At 39.7% G+C, this 18,835-nt stretch overlaps 1 protein-coding gene across 1 annotated transcript in view; it reads right to left on the reverse strand.

Annotated features, from left to right (window-relative positions):
- The window catches only part of iqce (IQ motif containing E), a 17,057-nt gene extending 3,051 nt beyond the window's left edge, over window positions 1-14,006 (reverse strand). Inside the window, exons 1-19 of the mRNA XM_039814641.1 lie at window positions 13,575-14,006; window positions 12,863-12,904; window positions 12,710-12,755; window positions 12,452-12,601; window positions 11,047-11,148; window positions 9,661-9,731; window positions 9,170-9,283; window positions 9,047-9,097; window positions 8,883-8,953; window positions 8,725-8,797; window positions 7,398-7,438; window positions 6,550-6,701; window positions 4,931-4,986; window positions 4,608-4,837; window positions 4,275-4,382; window positions 1,941-2,208; window positions 1,725-1,811; window positions 408-535; window positions 123-214 (exon numbers count right to left, since the gene is read on the reverse strand). Coding sequence (XP_039670575.1) covers window positions 123-214; window positions 408-535; window positions 1,725-1,811; window positions 1,941-2,208; window positions 4,275-4,382; window positions 4,608-4,837; window positions 4,931-4,986; window positions 6,550-6,701; window positions 7,398-7,438; window positions 8,725-8,797; window positions 8,883-8,953; window positions 9,047-9,097; window positions 9,170-9,283; window positions 9,661-9,731; window positions 11,047-11,148; window positions 12,452-12,601; window positions 12,710-12,755; window positions 12,863-12,904; window positions 13,575-13,646 — 1,954 coding nt within the window. The 5' untranslated portion in view covers window positions 13,647-14,006. The remainder of the gene's footprint in view (window positions 1-122; window positions 215-407; window positions 536-1,724; window positions 1,812-1,940; window positions 2,209-4,274; window positions 4,383-4,607; window positions 4,838-4,930; window positions 4,987-6,549; window positions 6,702-7,397; window positions 7,439-8,724; window positions 8,798-8,882; window positions 8,954-9,046; window positions 9,098-9,169; window positions 9,284-9,660; window positions 9,732-11,046; window positions 11,149-12,451; window positions 12,602-12,709; window positions 12,756-12,862; window positions 12,905-13,574) is intronic.
- Window positions 14,007-18,835: the final 4,829 nt, after the last annotated feature.

Below are 18,835 nucleotides of genomic sequence, written 5' to 3' on the forward strand. Positions count from 1 at the left end.
TCTTTGTGGGCAATGCTTTGTACCACATGGTTAGTCTAAATCCGTTATTTCTGTTTTGTTCTGTGCGTTTGTTCATATATACATAAAGAATTGATCACAATAAAAATATATGTGACCCTTACCTGTTCTGCTGGGTGTGTGTGTTGAGCGAGCTCTTCTTGGTTCCAGTGTGGGCAATTTGTCTCCCATTAGAGAAGGCACAGAGAGCCCTGAACTAATAAACGCACACACGCGCACACACACACACGCGCGCACACACACACACACACACACACACACACACACACACACACACACACACACACACACACACACACACACACACACACACAAAGCTGCAAAATGCACTGTATGTTTTGACTATGTTTGACTGTCTTTTCAACATGTTTCTGTGTAAACATGATTACCTCTCAATTGCGTGACTACAGCGAGCCAGGTGTCCCCTGAATGCGGACTGTAGTGTCGTCAAGGCAACCACTTCTAGCTCTCCTTCAACAGAGGATGCAACATCACTGCGGTTTGTTGCTTCTACAGCCTGAAAAGAGGAGATGAGGAAGAGGCCGATGCAGAGAAAAAAAGAGAAATAAATAGGAGTAAAGGTCGGGCAAGGGATGTTCAGTGGGGGAAACAGAAACAGAAAAACATATATAGAATGTGGTGAGACAGAGGGAGAGAATCACAGAATTTGCAATAATAGGCTATATAAACTGATTTGACTTGACTTCTCTTACCAATTCTCAACATTGTTGACAAATAGTACAGAGAACGGAACATTGTGAGGACTATAGTGCAAGCTGTAATGCAATGACTGTGAAAATAAACACAGAATTACATACTGGTAAAAGTGTGAAGAATAACTCCCATATGATGAAAATGGATTCAAAAGGGATTTTGTGTGTGTGATATACACTCGGGGGTGTAAAGTAAAAGCTATGAAAATGTGAAGACCGCCATTTCTCTACCCCCACAAAACGAAACTGCCTCACAGTTTTACAAGCCAGTAAGAATTTGATGCATTTCGCTACGTAGAAACGGGATAACCAATGATTGTCGTGTTCCAAATGTAGAATAGCCCCGCCCCCTTCCGCCTACTATTTTAGTTTGTTTGTAATATTGTTAGTCTAGGGCCAAGAGGAAACTATTAGATGCTTAGTGATAGACTTTTTAGCAAGCGCATAACGTTACCTAGTGGCTCGGTTTGGGTGCTCTCCCCAGGGTTAAGGCCCGTTTGAGATCTTTTAAAAGACATGTTATGTTGGAATAAAAATACCTAAACAAGTAGTTATGTATATCTCGTTGTAGGCTGCGTTTGCCATCTTATGGACATGTGCAAAAATAGTTATTCCAATAGTTCGAACCTGTGTGTTTTTAGGAGGAACATTCAAACTTAATCTTTGACCTGTTTTGACAGCTCTATGTGTATTGGATTGATCAGATGAGATGAAAAACGTAAGGGTGTGCCTGTCACAGTCGATGGTTTGTTTTCCTCACTCAGCCAGCTGTTTAGCCGACAACCGCTGACGCCCAAAAACAGGCCGACGAAGGCCAACGGTGCGGGACACACCGCACGGACTAGGCCGACGCTTGGTGTGTCAGGGCCTTAAGAAAGATTCAGATTCACAACGAAGTGTAACAGGATTATTGCTTTACTGTGTGTGTGTGTGTGTGTGTGTGTGTGTGTGTGTGTGTGTGTGTGTGTGTGTGTGTGTGTGTGTGCGTGTGACCTTATTCTGTGCGTCTTTCAGCAGGTTCTTGAGCTGTGACTCTCTGAGGAGATGACCTCTTAATGCTGATTGCAACATCACAATGTCCTTCAGATGGAATGCAGGGTGAGGGAGATAGAAAAAGAAATCTCAGATGAAGTGTTAGGACATTTTTACATACTTTTTCTCTGACACATTTTTATTTTTATTTTTTTACATAATTGTGATGTTACATACCCTGTTTCTGTGCTCCCTCCAGTATGTCTGAATGACCAAAGTTGCCTTTTCCCTTTCTTTGTTCCCTGCATCTGTGTCCAATTCTTTATCTCCTTCACCCCCCTTCTCTTCTTTAACTCCAGTGTCCATCTCTTCTCCCTCGTCCAGACCTGTTCCAGCCAGAGTGTCCTCGGGCGATGTGGCAGAGAGAGAGGAGAGCTCAGCTTCTGCAGGTTTACCTTTGTCTTCTAGAGTTTGGATCCTCGCCCACAACTGGTCTAACTCCTGTCTGAGAAACACAAACACACGTGCGTAAACGTGAATAAAAAACGCAACTAGCAGCCATAGTGGATGTCCTCCCCCTCCCCTAACATTTAAGAGTCAGCTGAGGATTTCTACACCTACAACTTTGGTTTTGAGCTAAATATAAATTTTATTTTCGAAGAGGTTTTTGACAGGGAACCAGGGACGGACTGACAATCTGTGCATTCGGGAAAAGTCCAGAACGGCCGTCCAACCGACAGCCATCGGCACAAAAAAAAGTCTAATAAAGCGATATTAACAGACAACAGCAGGGGGCGCAATACAATCACTTATCGCTACGTGTAAAAATAAAACTGAAGAAGAAGAGTCAGCCTACATCATTAGACGTGTGTTAATTTCACATCAGCAAGAGGTACTGGTAAGTGCCAGGAGCAGGAAACATAATAGGCTGCCTTTATCCCTATCTTAGCGAATTGCATAGTCGGCTCAACATGGGTGTGTGCATCATGAATATGAAATGTGCCATTTAGTGCTGTAAAACTTAACCTGTTTAATAATTTCTGTTAATTTCAAACAAACATTAAACGCGTTAGAAATGAATCGCGGGTTGACCGCGATTTAACTTCGTTGTATATGAGAGGTTGTATTGAGCTCAGTTTTGCTGTTAGGATGAAGATTATGGTATTAAATTAAATGGGAAAACATCAGGCATGCATTGGTACCACTCTAAACGTGCTAACAAACAGGGAAGGGGGCTAAATAATTCACCAAGTGCAGTTTTTCCTTGTTTTTCATATTTGCATTTACTATTGTGGAACTGGCAAAGACCTGGTGGTTGTTTGTGAAAGCTTCACAGACAAAATTGATAGGGCCTAGTCATTTTCATCATTTCACAGCCTTAATATGAATCAACAGTGCAATAGGACATTGATAAAATATTAAATAGGTTATTCAATGCTTATTATTTAACACAAAGCAACACAAGTTATATACATTTATATTTGAATAGTTATGGTATATAGTAACTAAAACTCTCAGTGTAGTTTTGGTATAGGCCTACAATATATCTACTCCCCATGTTCAGGTACAGCAAGTAGCCTACTTTATCTCTGAAAGTAATACTTTTTACTGTTTTATAATTACAAGTTTGTGTAATTTGGGGTTTCTGTAGCCAGTGACATTTCATTATTTGTATTTTATTTTCAATGCAGATGTAATGGCATTGTACATTTTTTGTTTTTATTTGAAAGCTGAGGCTTCATTAATAAACACAACCCCAGTTATCATCATTGGTTTTGAAATGTTACTTTCTGTGAATACCTCGTCTGATAGGCTACAGTATTGTGGCATAGTATCAGGACATCCTGGCTAGTGCCAGGGCTGTTTTTTTAGCCCCAGTCCGTCCCTGCAGGGAACCTATTGTCGCACATACACAGGATCAGATTTGACTTTATGCAATTGCATCATGGTAGTAAGCACATATTATGTGATTAGAGTGAGCTAACCATAGCTGTTTTGATCATATCAGACACACCAGCTAACTGCAACATCTCTTTCAGTCATCTCTGTTTCTTGCCCGGTTATTATATTTTTAGACATAATTTGCATACAGACAATTCTCCAGCAGATTTTTATGATGATGCCAACTGTGTTTGCAGCGACATTGTTGAAGTAACTATAAAGCATCCATATGACAGAGGCATCAGCTGTGATCTGTGCGTGGGGCACATATAGATTTCCCCATAAAATGACTGTTTCAAATGCAAATCCAACAGCAGTCTGTGACAGTTCTTTAAAATACCACCATACATACAAAGAATATATACTTGTATAAGAATACCTTTTGATTTTGAAAACAACCTAAAACTTTAGAAAATCCCACTATAGCAGAGATATAGAGATATTGCATACATATTCTGGCATGTTGAGTCAAATGACACGTCATGTAATCATATTGTTAAAAAGGAGCTCAGTCTACTACTGTACTTTATCTTTAGCCCATAGGTGACAGCACAGTGACAACCCAATGTTCACAACAACTTATTTGGCCCCTACACTCCTATTTGATGGCACAGCACAATTAAAACATACTTATGCTGCTGTCTTTCTTTGTCCTGTTCTTTTGTCTGCTCAGCTTTCCATCGTTCTGTCTCGGTCTCCAATTCTTCTCTTTCTTTCCTCAGCTGGCTCAATTTGTCACTGAAAACACAAACACAACATAGATTCAGTCTCAAGAACAAAATTCAGTAGCTTTATCCCAATAACAAATGTCACTGATGCAAGATTAACGTGCAGCTCCACTTTTAGTCTGGTGAAACACCTTAAAGCTGTTATTTGGTGCGTATCATGAATTTAGATTATCAACATTTATCATGGCTTGAAAAGATGGATACACTGAGTGGTCTCAGGTCGCTGCTTACTTACTCTTTACTCGACAACATCTCCTGAAACTCCACCTTCTCCTTCTCCAATTGGACGAGGCGTTTTCTAAGATCAGAAACCTCCTCCCCTTCCTCAGTGCTCGTTCCTACGGAGACCACTGCCTCTGTTGCCATGGTGAAGCCCAGAATCTCAGTGGAAGTGGCCTGGACCTCCTGATCCAATCGGCCGCTGGGTTTTCCTGACTGGGTGGGTCTTCTGCTGTCCTCCAGCCTCTGATAGGGGGAGAGAGGAGTCGGTCTGTGATTTTGTCACAGGTGACTGCATGTGCTTACATGGACAACTAGTTAGTCACAGCTTTCTCTCACCTTCTCTACTTCCAACAGCCTTCTCAACAGTCTCTGTTTACTCCACTCTCGGTAACCTAGGACACAAAAAGCATTAAAGTGCAGAATACAATACTACAATAGTATCTCATATCCTTTGATGCATGGTTTGGACTCGGACAATTTTAAACAGACTCATGAATTCTGTCTTACCCAGTTAACTGTACAGAACTGGACTAATTAAACAGACTTTTGTAGGACTGTAAAAATACTAAATGAGCAGATATTTAATTACTTAAAGGACTATTGATTAATGGTTAGTCATTGTGTTCCATTAATTTGTGTAATGTATTATTTAATGTATGTATTTTACACAATTTTCTTTTTTTGGCTGTTAATGCTTATTTTGTTTGTACTTTGCTGTATTTGTACTGATCTTTATATACACCCCCCCCCAAAAAATCTAAAACTGAAAGAGAGATATAGATATAGATAGATAGATAGATAGATAGATAGATAGATAGATAGATAGATAGATAGATAGATAGATAGATAGATAGATAGATAGATAGATAGATAGATAGATATGGTTACAAAACAAAATAAACAGTATAAGAATGAAAACAAAAATGATCAATAGTTGATATTATACTGTTTGTGGTGGGCATTATGATTTATTTATTTACTTGACAGGGACAATGCACAGCTCGTTAGCAGTACCAGAGTTAGCTATGAGCTAATTTTCATCTGTAGTCCCTGAGCAGGAAACAGAGAATAACATCTCTGTCAGGAGGTTTTATAATATAAGACAATAGGAATGTGTCAAACAAGAAGAGATTTATACCATTTATACCATGGTAGTTAATCTTTCTTTAATATTGCTAAACGTTATTAGGTAAGTGTGGTTACAAATCAATGAGCAGGACTACTTTATGGCAATATTAGATTTACAGCTTTGTTTAATCAACGTCATGTACCCCCCGGTCTATTGTCACCTAGTTATTTTATCTAAAGAAGTTTCTCAAATGAGTTTCCAGGATCTTATGTCATGATAAATACCAATATTGTGATATAAAATAACATGTAAACGTAATACAAGATTGTATCCATATTGCACACCCCTATATATCGTTTAATACCTGAATTCCCACATAACTTTGATGAGGAAAATACGTTATTCCCTCCTGATATATTGTTTTTAGCTCAAAAACGGGGATAAATTGCTAAACTGTCGGAACGGTTTTCTGCCGCGATATGGAGCTGAAGAGTACCCACTAATGTGATCAATGTGTGAAATACATTGGAGTATATTTCTCTAATGACACATGTACAGCTCCGTGATATTTTATACCTTCCTCCGTAATGAATAATTTTCCACACATCGCAGAATTGTAGACACATAACACAGTAAATGTCCACAATGTAATGCTGACGTTACCTCTCGCATTCTCACGCACAGCAGAACAGGGAGGAGAGTCAACCGACAAAGCCCGAGTGAAGTGAGTGAAAAAGGTGTCACGTTTAGAGGAGGTAAAGGAAAAGGAAAACTAGAAATGACTGAAAAGGACTCTCGAACACATCAAGGAAATATCTTTTTATCTGGTCGGTTTCGGAAGCCCTGTGACGGGGGTGTCAGTGTGGATCAGTGTGTGGGAAAAGACCTTTGATTCCTCCTGCAGGACTGTCAGTGCTGAGCTCCTCTCGGAGCGCTGTATTCTCCTGTTGGAGCTGCTTCAGGTTCTCAGACAGATGACGAACCGTGGAGCTTAAAACTTTCTGCTGCCTCTGGGAGCATTTACTCTCTGCTCGACTACTGAACACAGAAAGAGAGCGGGAGGGATTTCGTGAGAAAGATCGAGATAACAAATGTAGGCATGACAGTATTTTAACATCATCATCACAAATCCTGCAACCCATTGCTTTGACTGATCTGCGTGGATTAAAGTCTCTGACTACTAGTTTTGTCTCACCACTCGCAGACAAGGACTCTTTAATAATAAGAAGAAAAGAGACTGATTTTGATCTTTTGAGCATGAGTCCCAAACACAAAGTTCAACCTATATTTAACAAAGTTACAATAAACTCAAACACGATTGTCCCATTTCAGTTCTCTAAAAGTGAAATCTGCAATTTGTACACTGCAATTTCAACATGACAAACAATGAACAATATCTTTATAGGATTTATTTTGCTTACTTGGCAGCTTTATGAAAAGTTAATGCAACAACCAGCACTCAGCCAACAACCTACAATCATGTTCAAATACCCGTGAGATAAAGAACAGCAGAGGGCATGAAGTCACAGCCAAAATACATGGTAACAGTAATCCTATTATCGGACCAGATTCACGCCTGATGGCCAACTTTCACCAATTCAGTCCAACATAAACACACATTCAGGGTCACTGTATCAGGCTGAAAGGGGTTTCACTGTGCGTTGTTGTGACTATGACACCATTTTTTACTCCAGCACAAAGAAACAAGGCAATGGAAATTCCCCAGATGCATACCTTTTCTCTGCAGCTTCAAGGAGTATCCTCAGCCTCTGGATCTGAAAGACGAGGCACACGAAGATACACTTCACACGTTAGGTGGAGATTTCCTTTTCTACAGCTGAGCTCACACTCAACCAACCGACGTAAGTGTGATGATAACATCTTCTATCGCACCAACCAAACAGAGCAGTGAAGGAGCACTTTCATTCAAACACTATTTTTTGGTGTAAGCTTCTTTTTCTCATTCCTTTGGGGATTGTTTCAGGTGTTCAGGTAACCTGCCAAAAGAGTTTTTGCTTTAAAAGTAAGAGGTTGTATGAAGTGAGATTTCTAGGTTTTATTTTATTATAACGCAGATTGAGGTGCTATATAAATACGGTGAAAGTATCAAAAGAGGAACGCACACAGCCTGTATTAACAAACTGTGCTTTTGAACAAGCCGCCAGGACTTCTGTACAGTTGTGATGCCACATACTAAAATATATATATATATATATATATATACACAGTATCTCACAAAAGTGAGACACCCCTCACATTTTAGTAAATATTTCATTATATCTTTTAATGGGACAACACTGAAGAAATTACACTTTGCTACAATGTAAAGTATTAGTATGGGGTACTTTCCATAAAATCATCTCTCAATATAAATCAAACCAGCTATTAGGCTAACCAACATAAAACCATGCCAATCTCTAGGTATGGTGAAGGGTATGTGATGATGTGGGGCAATTTTAATTCCAAAGGCCAAGGGAACTTTATCAGGATGCATAGTATCCTGGATCCATGAAATAACTGGCCTTTAAAAATTTAAATATGGCTGTGTGTTGAGTTATTTTGAGGGGACAGCACATTTACAGTGTTATACAAGCTGTACACTTAATACTTTACATTGTAGCAAAGTGTAATTTCTTCAGTGTTGTCCCATTAAAAGATATAATGAAATATTTACTAAAATGTGAGTACACTTTTGTGAGATACTATGTGAGATATATATATATATATATATATATATATATATATAGAAAGTGCTGCTACAGTGCCATTACAGTCAATCCCCGGCTGCAATGACAAAAGTGCACAAAACACAGAGAGCACAGATGCGGAGGACCCAGAAACACTGACCAGGGAGGGGGGGGGCTTAAAGAGACAGGTGTGTTTCAGACAGAGGGTGAATACGGTATCTTCAGACAGACAGTATGAGAAGAATAACGTGTCAACATTAAAGCATGTAAACATGTTTTAGTAGAAACCCAAACTACAAGTTTGAACCTGAACGTCTCGCATTTAGGTGGAAAAGTAACAAAAAACAGTTTATATCTGGAGGCATAGTTGTTACCTCATCAAAGTAGGTTTCCACTGTAATCTTCAGCTCCTCCAGGTTGGTGGTCCTCAGCTCACTTTGTAGTTTACTGGGGGAAAAGCCAACAACATGAACATTATGCTGATTCCCACATGAACCAAATTGACTCGTGCAAAGGTGGGAGAGGGTTTTACCTCAGGGCATTTTCTTTCTCTCTACACTGCTGCTCCAGCTTCAAGATTCTCTGTTTCAGCCCATTGACAACCTTGATGGATAAAAATCAAGTTTACAAAATCAGTGTAAAATGAATCCTAATAATAATCTCCTGTATGTTCATTAACAGACTGGACATACTCACAACACTCCCTTCTTTTTTCTTATCCACCAAACTCCGAGTATATTCAGATCCCTATAGAAACAAACACATTTTTAAAATGTGTCTGCTGTTCAAAGCACTTACATACATACACACACTACATACTTTAGTGGGATCCAACAGTTCTTCTATCTGTTTCTCTCTTTTAGCATTATCTTCCTCCAGGCGGCGTAGTTTGGCTTTCATTTGCTGGTTGTCAGACTTCTGTGCCTGGAGACTCTGCAGGGAACAGCACTAGTGATTAATCATTTAAAAAAAAGGTAGAAAGTGAAAAGTTCAACATACAAAGAGTGCTTATGGAAATCCTGAGGTGCCAAAAATGTGTTCGGCAGAGGAATAAAAGTCGGCGTCAGCTAAAGAACAACACACCGGAGCTGGTAGGCATTCAGTGCTCTGCTTAAGAACATAATTTCAACAGACCAGACCATGTGCACATCATGAACTCTCCTGAAGAAGAAAAATCTCCCGTCTCGCTACCACGGACACTTTTATACACAATGTGTTCTAACTATGTGTTGTTGTTTTTTTTTTCCTGAATGCATAACATGTATTCATGAGCAAGCTGAATACACAACAATTATTTTGTAACTCTTTACCTTCTTGAGGCGAATAATCTCATCGTGCATGTCCTCCTTGTCTCTGTTGTCACCTGTGCTGATGGTGAAGCCTGCAGCAACAACAGTGACAAATGGGGAGATGGGACATAATCAAACCCAAATTCTCAACTTCTAGTTATGGAACACCTGGTGGTGGTGGTTAGAGCTGCATGATATGAGTAAAATATGCGATAACATTGTTGAATATCGCAAAAACTATATTACATGGGATAAATAAACAAATATTAAAGTGCTCATATTATGCTTTTTAGCTTTTTCCCTTTCCTTTATTGTGTTATATATATATTTCTTGTGCATGTTATAGGTTTACAAAGTGAAAAAGCCCTTACCATCTCCAACAGAAAACACTGTTCACAAACTGCTCCAAACTGCTCTACTGTAGTCCAGCCTTTACTTCAGAGACAAACGTGCGTCACTTTGTAACACACGTTATAATGCTCGCCTAGCTGCTAGCATGGCACTCCCTCATACTCTGCTTCTGACTGGCTAGTAGTCCTTAGCTAGCTACTGCGCATGGGTGACTCCCAACAAAGATGGAACAGAAGTGAGATGCCTCACTCAGTAGCTAAAACAGAGAGCTCATCACACAGGGTGAAAAGAGGAGCTGCAGCAATGAGCAGTACAACAAAAAGATGGTGTTTTTTTGAAAATTAAACCATGTAAACCTATTCTCGGCGCAGTGGATAGGACACATGCCTTAGGTGTGGTGGTTCTGGGTCTGATTCCCACTGTGATACATCAACGACTGTGTCCTTGAGCAAGACACTTAACCCCTAGTTGCTCCAGGGGCATGCGACCTCTGATATATAACTGTAAGTCGCTTCGGATAAAAGCGTCAGCTAAATGACATGTAATGTAATATTCTGGTACATCCTCTAAATACAATTATGAAAATGAGCATAATATGAGCACTTTAAATACAACAAATTGCTTGTTGAATTTGAAACAAATGAAAGGAAATCATTTTCAACATTCTTTTATTGAACAAATTGATCACTGAATTAAATATGTAAAAGCCATCACTAAAAGAGAATGACAGTTACATTTGAAAGTGTAGTTTTCTACTGATAAGTTCTTTCAACTAACACAAAATAAATCTCTGAGGGTCTTTCGCGATATGCCGCAGCCTTTTACGATGTGCATATTGCGACAGTTGATATCGCGATGGCGATGATAAAAAAAAAAACGATATATTGTGCAGCCCTAGTGGTGGTATCATAATTTTACTATTGAGTCTCTTTTCTGATACTGTCTCTGTTCTGTCTCAACTCTTCTGTTTAGCACAAAAAAAAACTGATCTTCAACTTGGCCCATCTCTACTTTTCTTCACTTTATTTCTCACTCTGACACACCTACAACTCTCACCGTTGGATCCAGAGTGGAGCTGTTTGTGCTTCCTCATGCTGAAGGTCTGTTTGAGTAGCTCTGGTGTGACATTGCCCTCTGATCTCAGCGTCTGGGACACATCTGCAGAAGAGGCAGACAGATGAGGTTATGAGATATTTCCCAACACAAGTCAATACTCCACTTGACTCATGCATTCACCTTTTCAGAAAACTTTGTTTGTGCATTCAAAATCCAGCCATCTGGGGCGACCTCTAGCTCACCCAGTAGTGAGTGTGCGCCCCATGTAGCCATGAGTCCTTTGCAGCGGCCCGGGTTCCAATCTGACCCGTGGCCCTTTGCTGCATGTCGTCCCCTCTCTCTCTCTCCCCTTTTCTGTCTTCAAACTATCCTATTAATTAAAGGCCATAAAAGCCCAAAAAATTATCTTTCAAAAATGTGTCTATATACCAAGGGATAACATGGTAAGTATGCATAATGCAGTAAAGTACAGAGACCATGAAGTAATGAAGAGATAGAGAATCTGCAACTCTACAGAGCTTTTTAGCTCTTTCTTCTGGTTCTGCAGCCTGCAAAGTCCAGTCTCAACAACACATTTCTAGCAGCAGGCACAAACTACATCCTCTAAAGCAGTGGTTCCCAACCTGGGGTCCGGCCGTACCCCAGGCGGGGGCAAAAGATCACAGGGGGGGACGCAAGTCTTTATCTGGTTTGAGGTTGAGGTAAAAAAAATATATATTTGCACATGTTAAACAAATTTAATAATACACTAGACTAGAATATATAATGTACAAAAGTCTGTATGAAAACTATATATTTTGTTGTATCCTCGTTTGTCCTGCTGCCACGGCATCGTTTTGGGTGGGGGGATAATCATAATTAGACATGATTAGGGGGGGCGCCAAGGAAAAAAGGTTGGGAACCAGTGCTCTAAAGTGATCTCGCAGTAGAATCCACACTTCTCCTAAAAATTTTCAACAGAAACTGAACATTATAACCACGGTTATTGCAGGACTGTTGTAATAGACTGCATTAGTTGCATTTGCAAACATGACAACAAAATATGTTAATCTTTGTGTTTTTTTCAGGTTGTTGTGGACAGAAAAATCAGTGAATGCAGCTTTAAGGTAAATAACCAATTTTCTATTGATGGAACCCCAGATAGATCAAGCCAAATGGAATATTTTTGTAATATGCGGAGTTGCTTATCATCAGTTTCCCAAAGACATCACAACTGAGTAGGACACCTACAAAGTCGGCAAACCAACTAAGCAAACTGAGTCGGAGTCTCTCACTTCACGCTCTATCCCTCTATTTTTCCATCGAAGCCTCAGCAGCCACTCCTCCCACAATCCCTTCTGAGGAGAGACACCGTCTGTAGGGCTTTACGTGTGTGTGTGTGTGTGTGTGTGTGTGTAGTGCCTACCATGGCCGTTGCTGAGGGATGTGAGGCGAGCTGAGCCACTCTCCGCAGGAGTGTCCCCTCTGGTGTCCCCAAGGGAGGCCCTCGGCAGTCTCCAGGCCGCCACTGCTGCTCTTCTGGGGTTCACATTCAGACTGGAGAGGTATGGAGACCCTACACATATACAGTACATACTGTGTATAAACAATCATTGCATTTGAAAAGTGGGTTAGTTACAGTATCTGCAAAAAATTCCCCACAGAGCAGCTGAACACGTCTTACTTGGAGAAGGAGGAGGCTTGCTGGAGGGCCGCTTCTGCCTTGTTATCTGATAGTGAACAAATACAATCCGTTTAAGCAGAGGAGTGGGACGTAATCATGAGGGGTAATAATCAAACCCAGATGAAATTCATCATTTACAGTTAATTTGGTTACCTTTTCCAAAATATCAGCAGAGAAAGTGAAGCCATCCTCAACCTAGGTTGGACAGAGAGAGAGAGAGAGAGAGAGAGAGAGAGAGAGAGAGAGAGAGAGAGAAAGGGGGAAACATGAATCCATGATAAATAAATAAAAATGCAGGTTTCTGCTTAAAATGTATGGTTTGTGTGTCAAATCAACCTTTATAGGCCATCAGAAGTGGTTCCCAACCTGAGTATTTGGATTTATAATGAAATGGATAAAATGGAAGACAAAAACAATTTCTATACTTATATTCTATATATTAATATATATTCTATATATAAATATTCTATTTACGTAGTCTTTTTTTTTATCTCTAATGTTTGCTCTTTTCCTGCAATAGTGAATGAACTGTCATCTCTACAGGTCTTTAAAAGTCCTAAAGAAACAAACAATCAACAACAACAAAACAAGAAGGATTTGGTTGAAATGATGTCAACACATATCCAAACCAACTAAGGCATTACAAGTAGACATCACTTCAATTTAAGGGCTCAGTCACAAGCCTGCCACAAACTACCGTGTTGTGTTTGGGGTCAAGGCTCAATATGGACACTAGTGTCATAAATGACCCAACAAAACAGGCTTTAAATAAGTACGCAATGTTGACTAAAAAACACTAATTTACTTTACAGACTCAGGGACAAAGTCAGTTGTAATCTTGACCTAACCAGAGCTAAGGACTCACCAGCTCCTCACAGTCTTCATCCGTTTGAATATCACTCGCCTCCAGAGACATCTTAGCAGTTGTACTAAACATAGCTGGCAAGCGAACAGTCACGTTAAGTTGGAGAACTTGACTTTCTCCGTGTGAACGTTAACTAATCCTCTCATTTTTTCCGAGTCAAAAAGCGCACTGGGGTTGCTTCTCTTGCTAACGTTAGTAGTAAAAACATGGAGCAACAAAAGAGACCTTAGCTAACGTTAAACTACAAATTTGATGTTTGTCGACAACACTGCGGGTTTTTCCCCGTAATGAGCCGGTTTTGCGCCGATAGACACTGTTGACTAGCAAGCTATATCTTCCAGAAACCCGTTAAAATCTTTTATTTCCATGTAGAGCTTACTGTTTTCACATCAGTGTTGCAGATTGAGTCGTCTAGCAACCAGGCAGTTGTTAATGAACTGCGTCAATTTAGCTAGAAAAGTCAAGAGTCGTGCCAGAAGCCACGTGAATGTGCCTTCAAAATAAAAGAATGAACAGGATCAAATATGGCAAATTTGTATAAAATATTTTTTAGTACGATATATTTATAATTTACTATAGATTGTCACCGTAGGTATTTATTATAGGGCAAATGATTGTAATATCTTAAGAAAATGGCAACACGTTTTTCAACAAGTGGCTTATTTTGAAGATTTAAACCGGTTGTGCATTTTCAGCTTCGTTTAGCTTGACAGATCTAATACTCAAACCACAGCCTAGGGCTGAGTGTCAGTAGTTTTCCCATCCCTCCTTGCTTTTGACTCATTTCCTCACATTGCTCATTGGTGGAGAGGTGCTAAAAGGCGGGACTAAAAGAGTTTTCCTCCAGTAGCATGACAAAAGGAGACTGGAAAGGAAAAGAGTAGGTAAAGGAGACTTTTGAGACTGATCCAGGCTGTTCAGCTTGTTAGCTTCTGACCACAGCAAATCAACATGGGACTTCCATGTTGTACAGAATACAACATTTTACATACAGAACTTGTTTGCATATTAAAAATATGTAAAACAAAATTTATAATACATAGTTTTATACAAAGATAACTTATTTACTAAAATAAAGACAGTATCCTCGCAGTAGCAAACTTTTTTCTTGGTTTATATTTTTGCATAAACAAGTCTACGTCTAAATATATTTTAAAACATACTGAAATGCAGCATATTATTCAACATACAGTAATAGTTGTAATTTCTTTTTAACCAAAACTTGTGTAGGCTATGCAATCAAATTTCCAGCAGTCAAAATCTTTGCTTTTGAGTACATTTTTGTCCTCCTGTGTTTCTTTTCTCTTTTCGTTTGGACATTCACTGTTCTTCCTTCCGTCCTACTAATTATCTTCTTCTTTATGTGGATCTTCAGTTCTCATTCATATCTTCTTCCAGGATCTTACTTTGTAACCTGCCATTTCCATGTTGTCTTTTTCCTCATTCAGCACTTTCTCCATAACTCCATCTTCCTCTTAAGGCAATAAATAGCAGCATAATACAACCGCTAAGAGTAGGAATGAGCCACAAAATGCTGGATGCATTTAGACATGTGCAGTATACTGTATGTGGATGAACAGACATGTGAACTTCTTTCACTCTCCAAATATAAACTGCCATTCTCTGCCATTTTGCATTGTTCTTCAGACTCTCCCTCTCTTCTCTCAAACTCTGTAGTGAACACACTGGCCTCTTATTTTTGTATCATATTCTCATGCATACTGTTTAGACAGGTGGTGGACCCCCAGAGCCACGAAGCCAGGCAGACCAGCATACTTTTGTTCAGGGCAAACTAACCCATTGCAGATTTTCATCTAAGACACACAGTGCAGTTGTCGGTTTCTTCCCAAAGAGGTTCAACAGGTTCAACAAAATGTTTTTTTTTGTGAGCCCAGAAGAGTCGACAAGACTACCTCCTGACTCTGTACAAACCAGCACACTTTATGCTGCAGCTGTGGCCTTGCCATTCAAAGGACGTCTAATTTAAAACACAGGCTGTGTCCAGAGTGAACCTCGGCTTTACTAGTCTCAGTCTTTAGAACCAAACCCATCACCTAGTTTGACCATGTCTGCAGAGATGATGGTAATACAATAGTGAACAATCATTATTTAAAGTGATGGTTCGGAGTAATTCACCCTAGGGTCCTTTGCACCATGACCTCGAGCCAAACACCCCCCCAGAAGCTTTTTTCACCTGGGTCGAACATTGGGAGAGTTAGCTAGAGTAGCGTTATCAGCTGAATAGCTTAGCACAGGGGCTAATGGACCCACGTTTGTATCTTGTAAGTAATGATACCAAACGTCTACAAGTAGTACAAATAGGTTATGCTCTCATAAAACGATGGATTGGAAAGCTTGTAAGTACACCAGAAGTTTATGAACACTTGCCTGCTCTCTTCAGCTCTCTGTTGCTGCTGCTGCTACCTGCAGTTAGACGAGTGCTTAGGGCCGTCTACAAATTACTACACCAAAAAGAGTTACAACAAAAATATTTAATTCAATGATTAAATAAGGTAATGTCTCCAAACTTACCTCAATTATTACTTGTCTCCTGCTAGTTATACTACAGCACTTACTTAAAAAAGTTAAATTAATAAATATTTTTGTTGCATCTCTTTTCGGTGTTGTAATTTGTAGACGGCCCTAAGCACTCGTCTTACAGCAGCAACAACAGCAGAGAGCAGAAGCCAGCAGGCAAGTGTTATTTACATAAACTTCTGGTCTTTACAAACTTTACAATCCATCGTTTTTGAGAGCATAACCTATTTGTACTACTTGTAGACGTTTGTTATCATTTCGGCATTATTAGTGGGGTAATTTACGAGATAAAAACGGTCCGTTAGCCCCTGCGCTAAGCTATTCAGCTGATAACGCTACTCTAGCTAACTCTTTCAATGTAAGACCCAGGTGAAAAAAGCTTCTGGAGGGATGTTTGGCTCGAGGTCATGGTGCAAAGGACCCTAGGGTGAATTACTCCGAACCATCACTTTAATCAGCTTTTTAATCAAAATGAACTTGTCCTTGTCAAGCACACCATAGCTGTCCTTGTTGTGTTTTATAGAGGTCTACACCTACTGAAGAAAAGTCAGCACATCAGCCGTGTGAGTGAGCAGACAACACTCCAATCAACGCTCCTGTCTCCAGTTGTTACTGCAAAATCAACACCTAATGTGGGAAATCTGCTGTGCAGTGAGTGCTAGTTGTATTGTGTGGCTGTTGTTTCTGTATTTCTGTGTTACTAACCTAACAAATCAAACAAGCATTCAGTGCAAACAACCACAATCACCACACAAACAAAATCCTCCATTGGGTGCTGCTTTTTCGCAGTGTTACATCTGTCTATATAGAGAATAGAGCCTTTGTGTGTGTGTGTGTGTGTGTGTGTGTGTGTGTGTGTGTGTGTGTGTGTGTGTTTAAAATGTTGCATGCAGCGGTAGCATGTCTGCCACCTAGTGAGCGTCAAACTGCACTGCATGTTGCCCGGAAGCCAGAGAACCTGGAAGGCCACACCAGCAGGGATTTAGTACATGGATCTGTATGTAACTTTAATCATTGACGAAGTAATGATTTTGGTCATTTAAATCAAATACATACATTTAGAAAAGTGCTGATGTGGAATCAAATTTTACTGGAGTTTTGAAAGACAAAAAAAGAGGAGAATTTGTACTGTTTTAGCCCCTTTAGAACAAATGATGTGTATATTAACATCATGGTTAACATCAGAGTGAATGCCTCTTTTTACTGTTGTTTTTTTGACAATACTGTCTCTCCATTGCCCACTAATTTAACTATATCACAATTAGAATATAAGGTATAGAATAATATCTAATGACTTGAATACATCTATCAAATAAAGATATCAGTGTCCCTGAATAAACTAGATCAACTTTCAACACTGTAAACTAACATGACTAAGAGTAGGAGAAGCTTTGGTTTCAGGGTGCTGGTATTGAGCATTCTGGCTTACTGGGACACTTGAATAGAGCCGCCATTAAGAGGATGTTAAGTTATATTTTAAAAATCCCTGTGGGGAAATTACAAAACAATTTCTCCATTGGACCCACCCATGTAGCAGTGACCAATTCCTGTCCAGAGGACAGTGACTTGCTCAATGGCAGTGGAAGGTGCATTGGGACCAGGACTCTCCTCTGAAGCTGGTGAGGAAAAAACACCTAAAGTCTCTTTAACTGTAAATGGGAGGAACCTGAGGAATGACCATACACATGTCTAAGGCTGCAACATGCAATATATTTAGTCTCAGTTTATTTTCAGGTTTGATAATAATGACAAGAAGGTTATTCTTTGTCATATACGTGCAGATTCATGTCCTTGATGTTGTTCTCTGAAAGCCCAGATGGGGGCGATGTGGTCTGGGCTAAACTAGTGCCCTATATTTAGATAGGTGGCAAGATAACAAAACTGTACAAGAAAATTGGTTTACCCAGGGCAGGCTTAGTAACAATTACCCTTGTATGGTTGTCTATATAGGAGTAACAAGGCTATTTTTAAAATGTACGGAGTAGAAAGTACAGATAATTGCGTGAAAATGTAAGGAGTAGAAGTAAAAAGTCTGCTGTAAAAGAATTACTCCAGTAAAGTATAGATATAATTTCTACTTAAGTAAAGTAACAAAGTATTTGTACTTCGTTACTTGACGCCCCTGTTGGTTTGTAGGTGAGGAGGATCGACATTACAGGACACAACGGTCCGCCACTCCACTAATATTATTCCACTGAAGAACATAACTTTGTAAAAGACCCCTGTATAAGAACACTCTAATCTGATATTTTAATACATGGTTAAAACAGCACATTGACATAATCCGATTCACAGTTTAAGACGCGGGAGAAGAAAACTAACAAAATGTCTCAAAAGGCTTGACTGGGTAAATAAGCTTCTCATGGGGCTTTGCATTAGCCAGCTTATATTATTGTATTAGTTGTGGGGAGAAGATAAGCACACCCGGTAACACTCTCTCCAGTATAAATAAAGGTGGATGTGCATGCAGGAGTCATGCCAGAGCCCAGGGGAGGAGGACGGAAGAGGCAGGAAGGGCTGACCAGACCGGCAGATGGAAACGAGTGGAACAAGGTCAGGAAACAACTGACGCTCATAACAGAAACCCACGCTTTTAATTTTGCTGCGCACCTCTTATTTCCATGTTTTCCTTCCAAAACTCAAATCTTAAACTTAAAATGCAACGCTGAAATAGTGTGTGTGTGTATGTGTGTGTGTGTGTGTTTGTGAACGTTATAACAGAC

Source organism: Perca fluviatilis, chromosome 1 (assembly GCF_010015445.1).
Source record: "Perca fluviatilis chromosome 1, GENO_Pfluv_1.0, whole genome shotgun sequence".
In the NCBI taxonomy this organism is placed as follows: domain Eukaryota; kingdom Metazoa; phylum Chordata; class Actinopteri; order Perciformes; family Percidae; genus Perca; species Perca fluviatilis.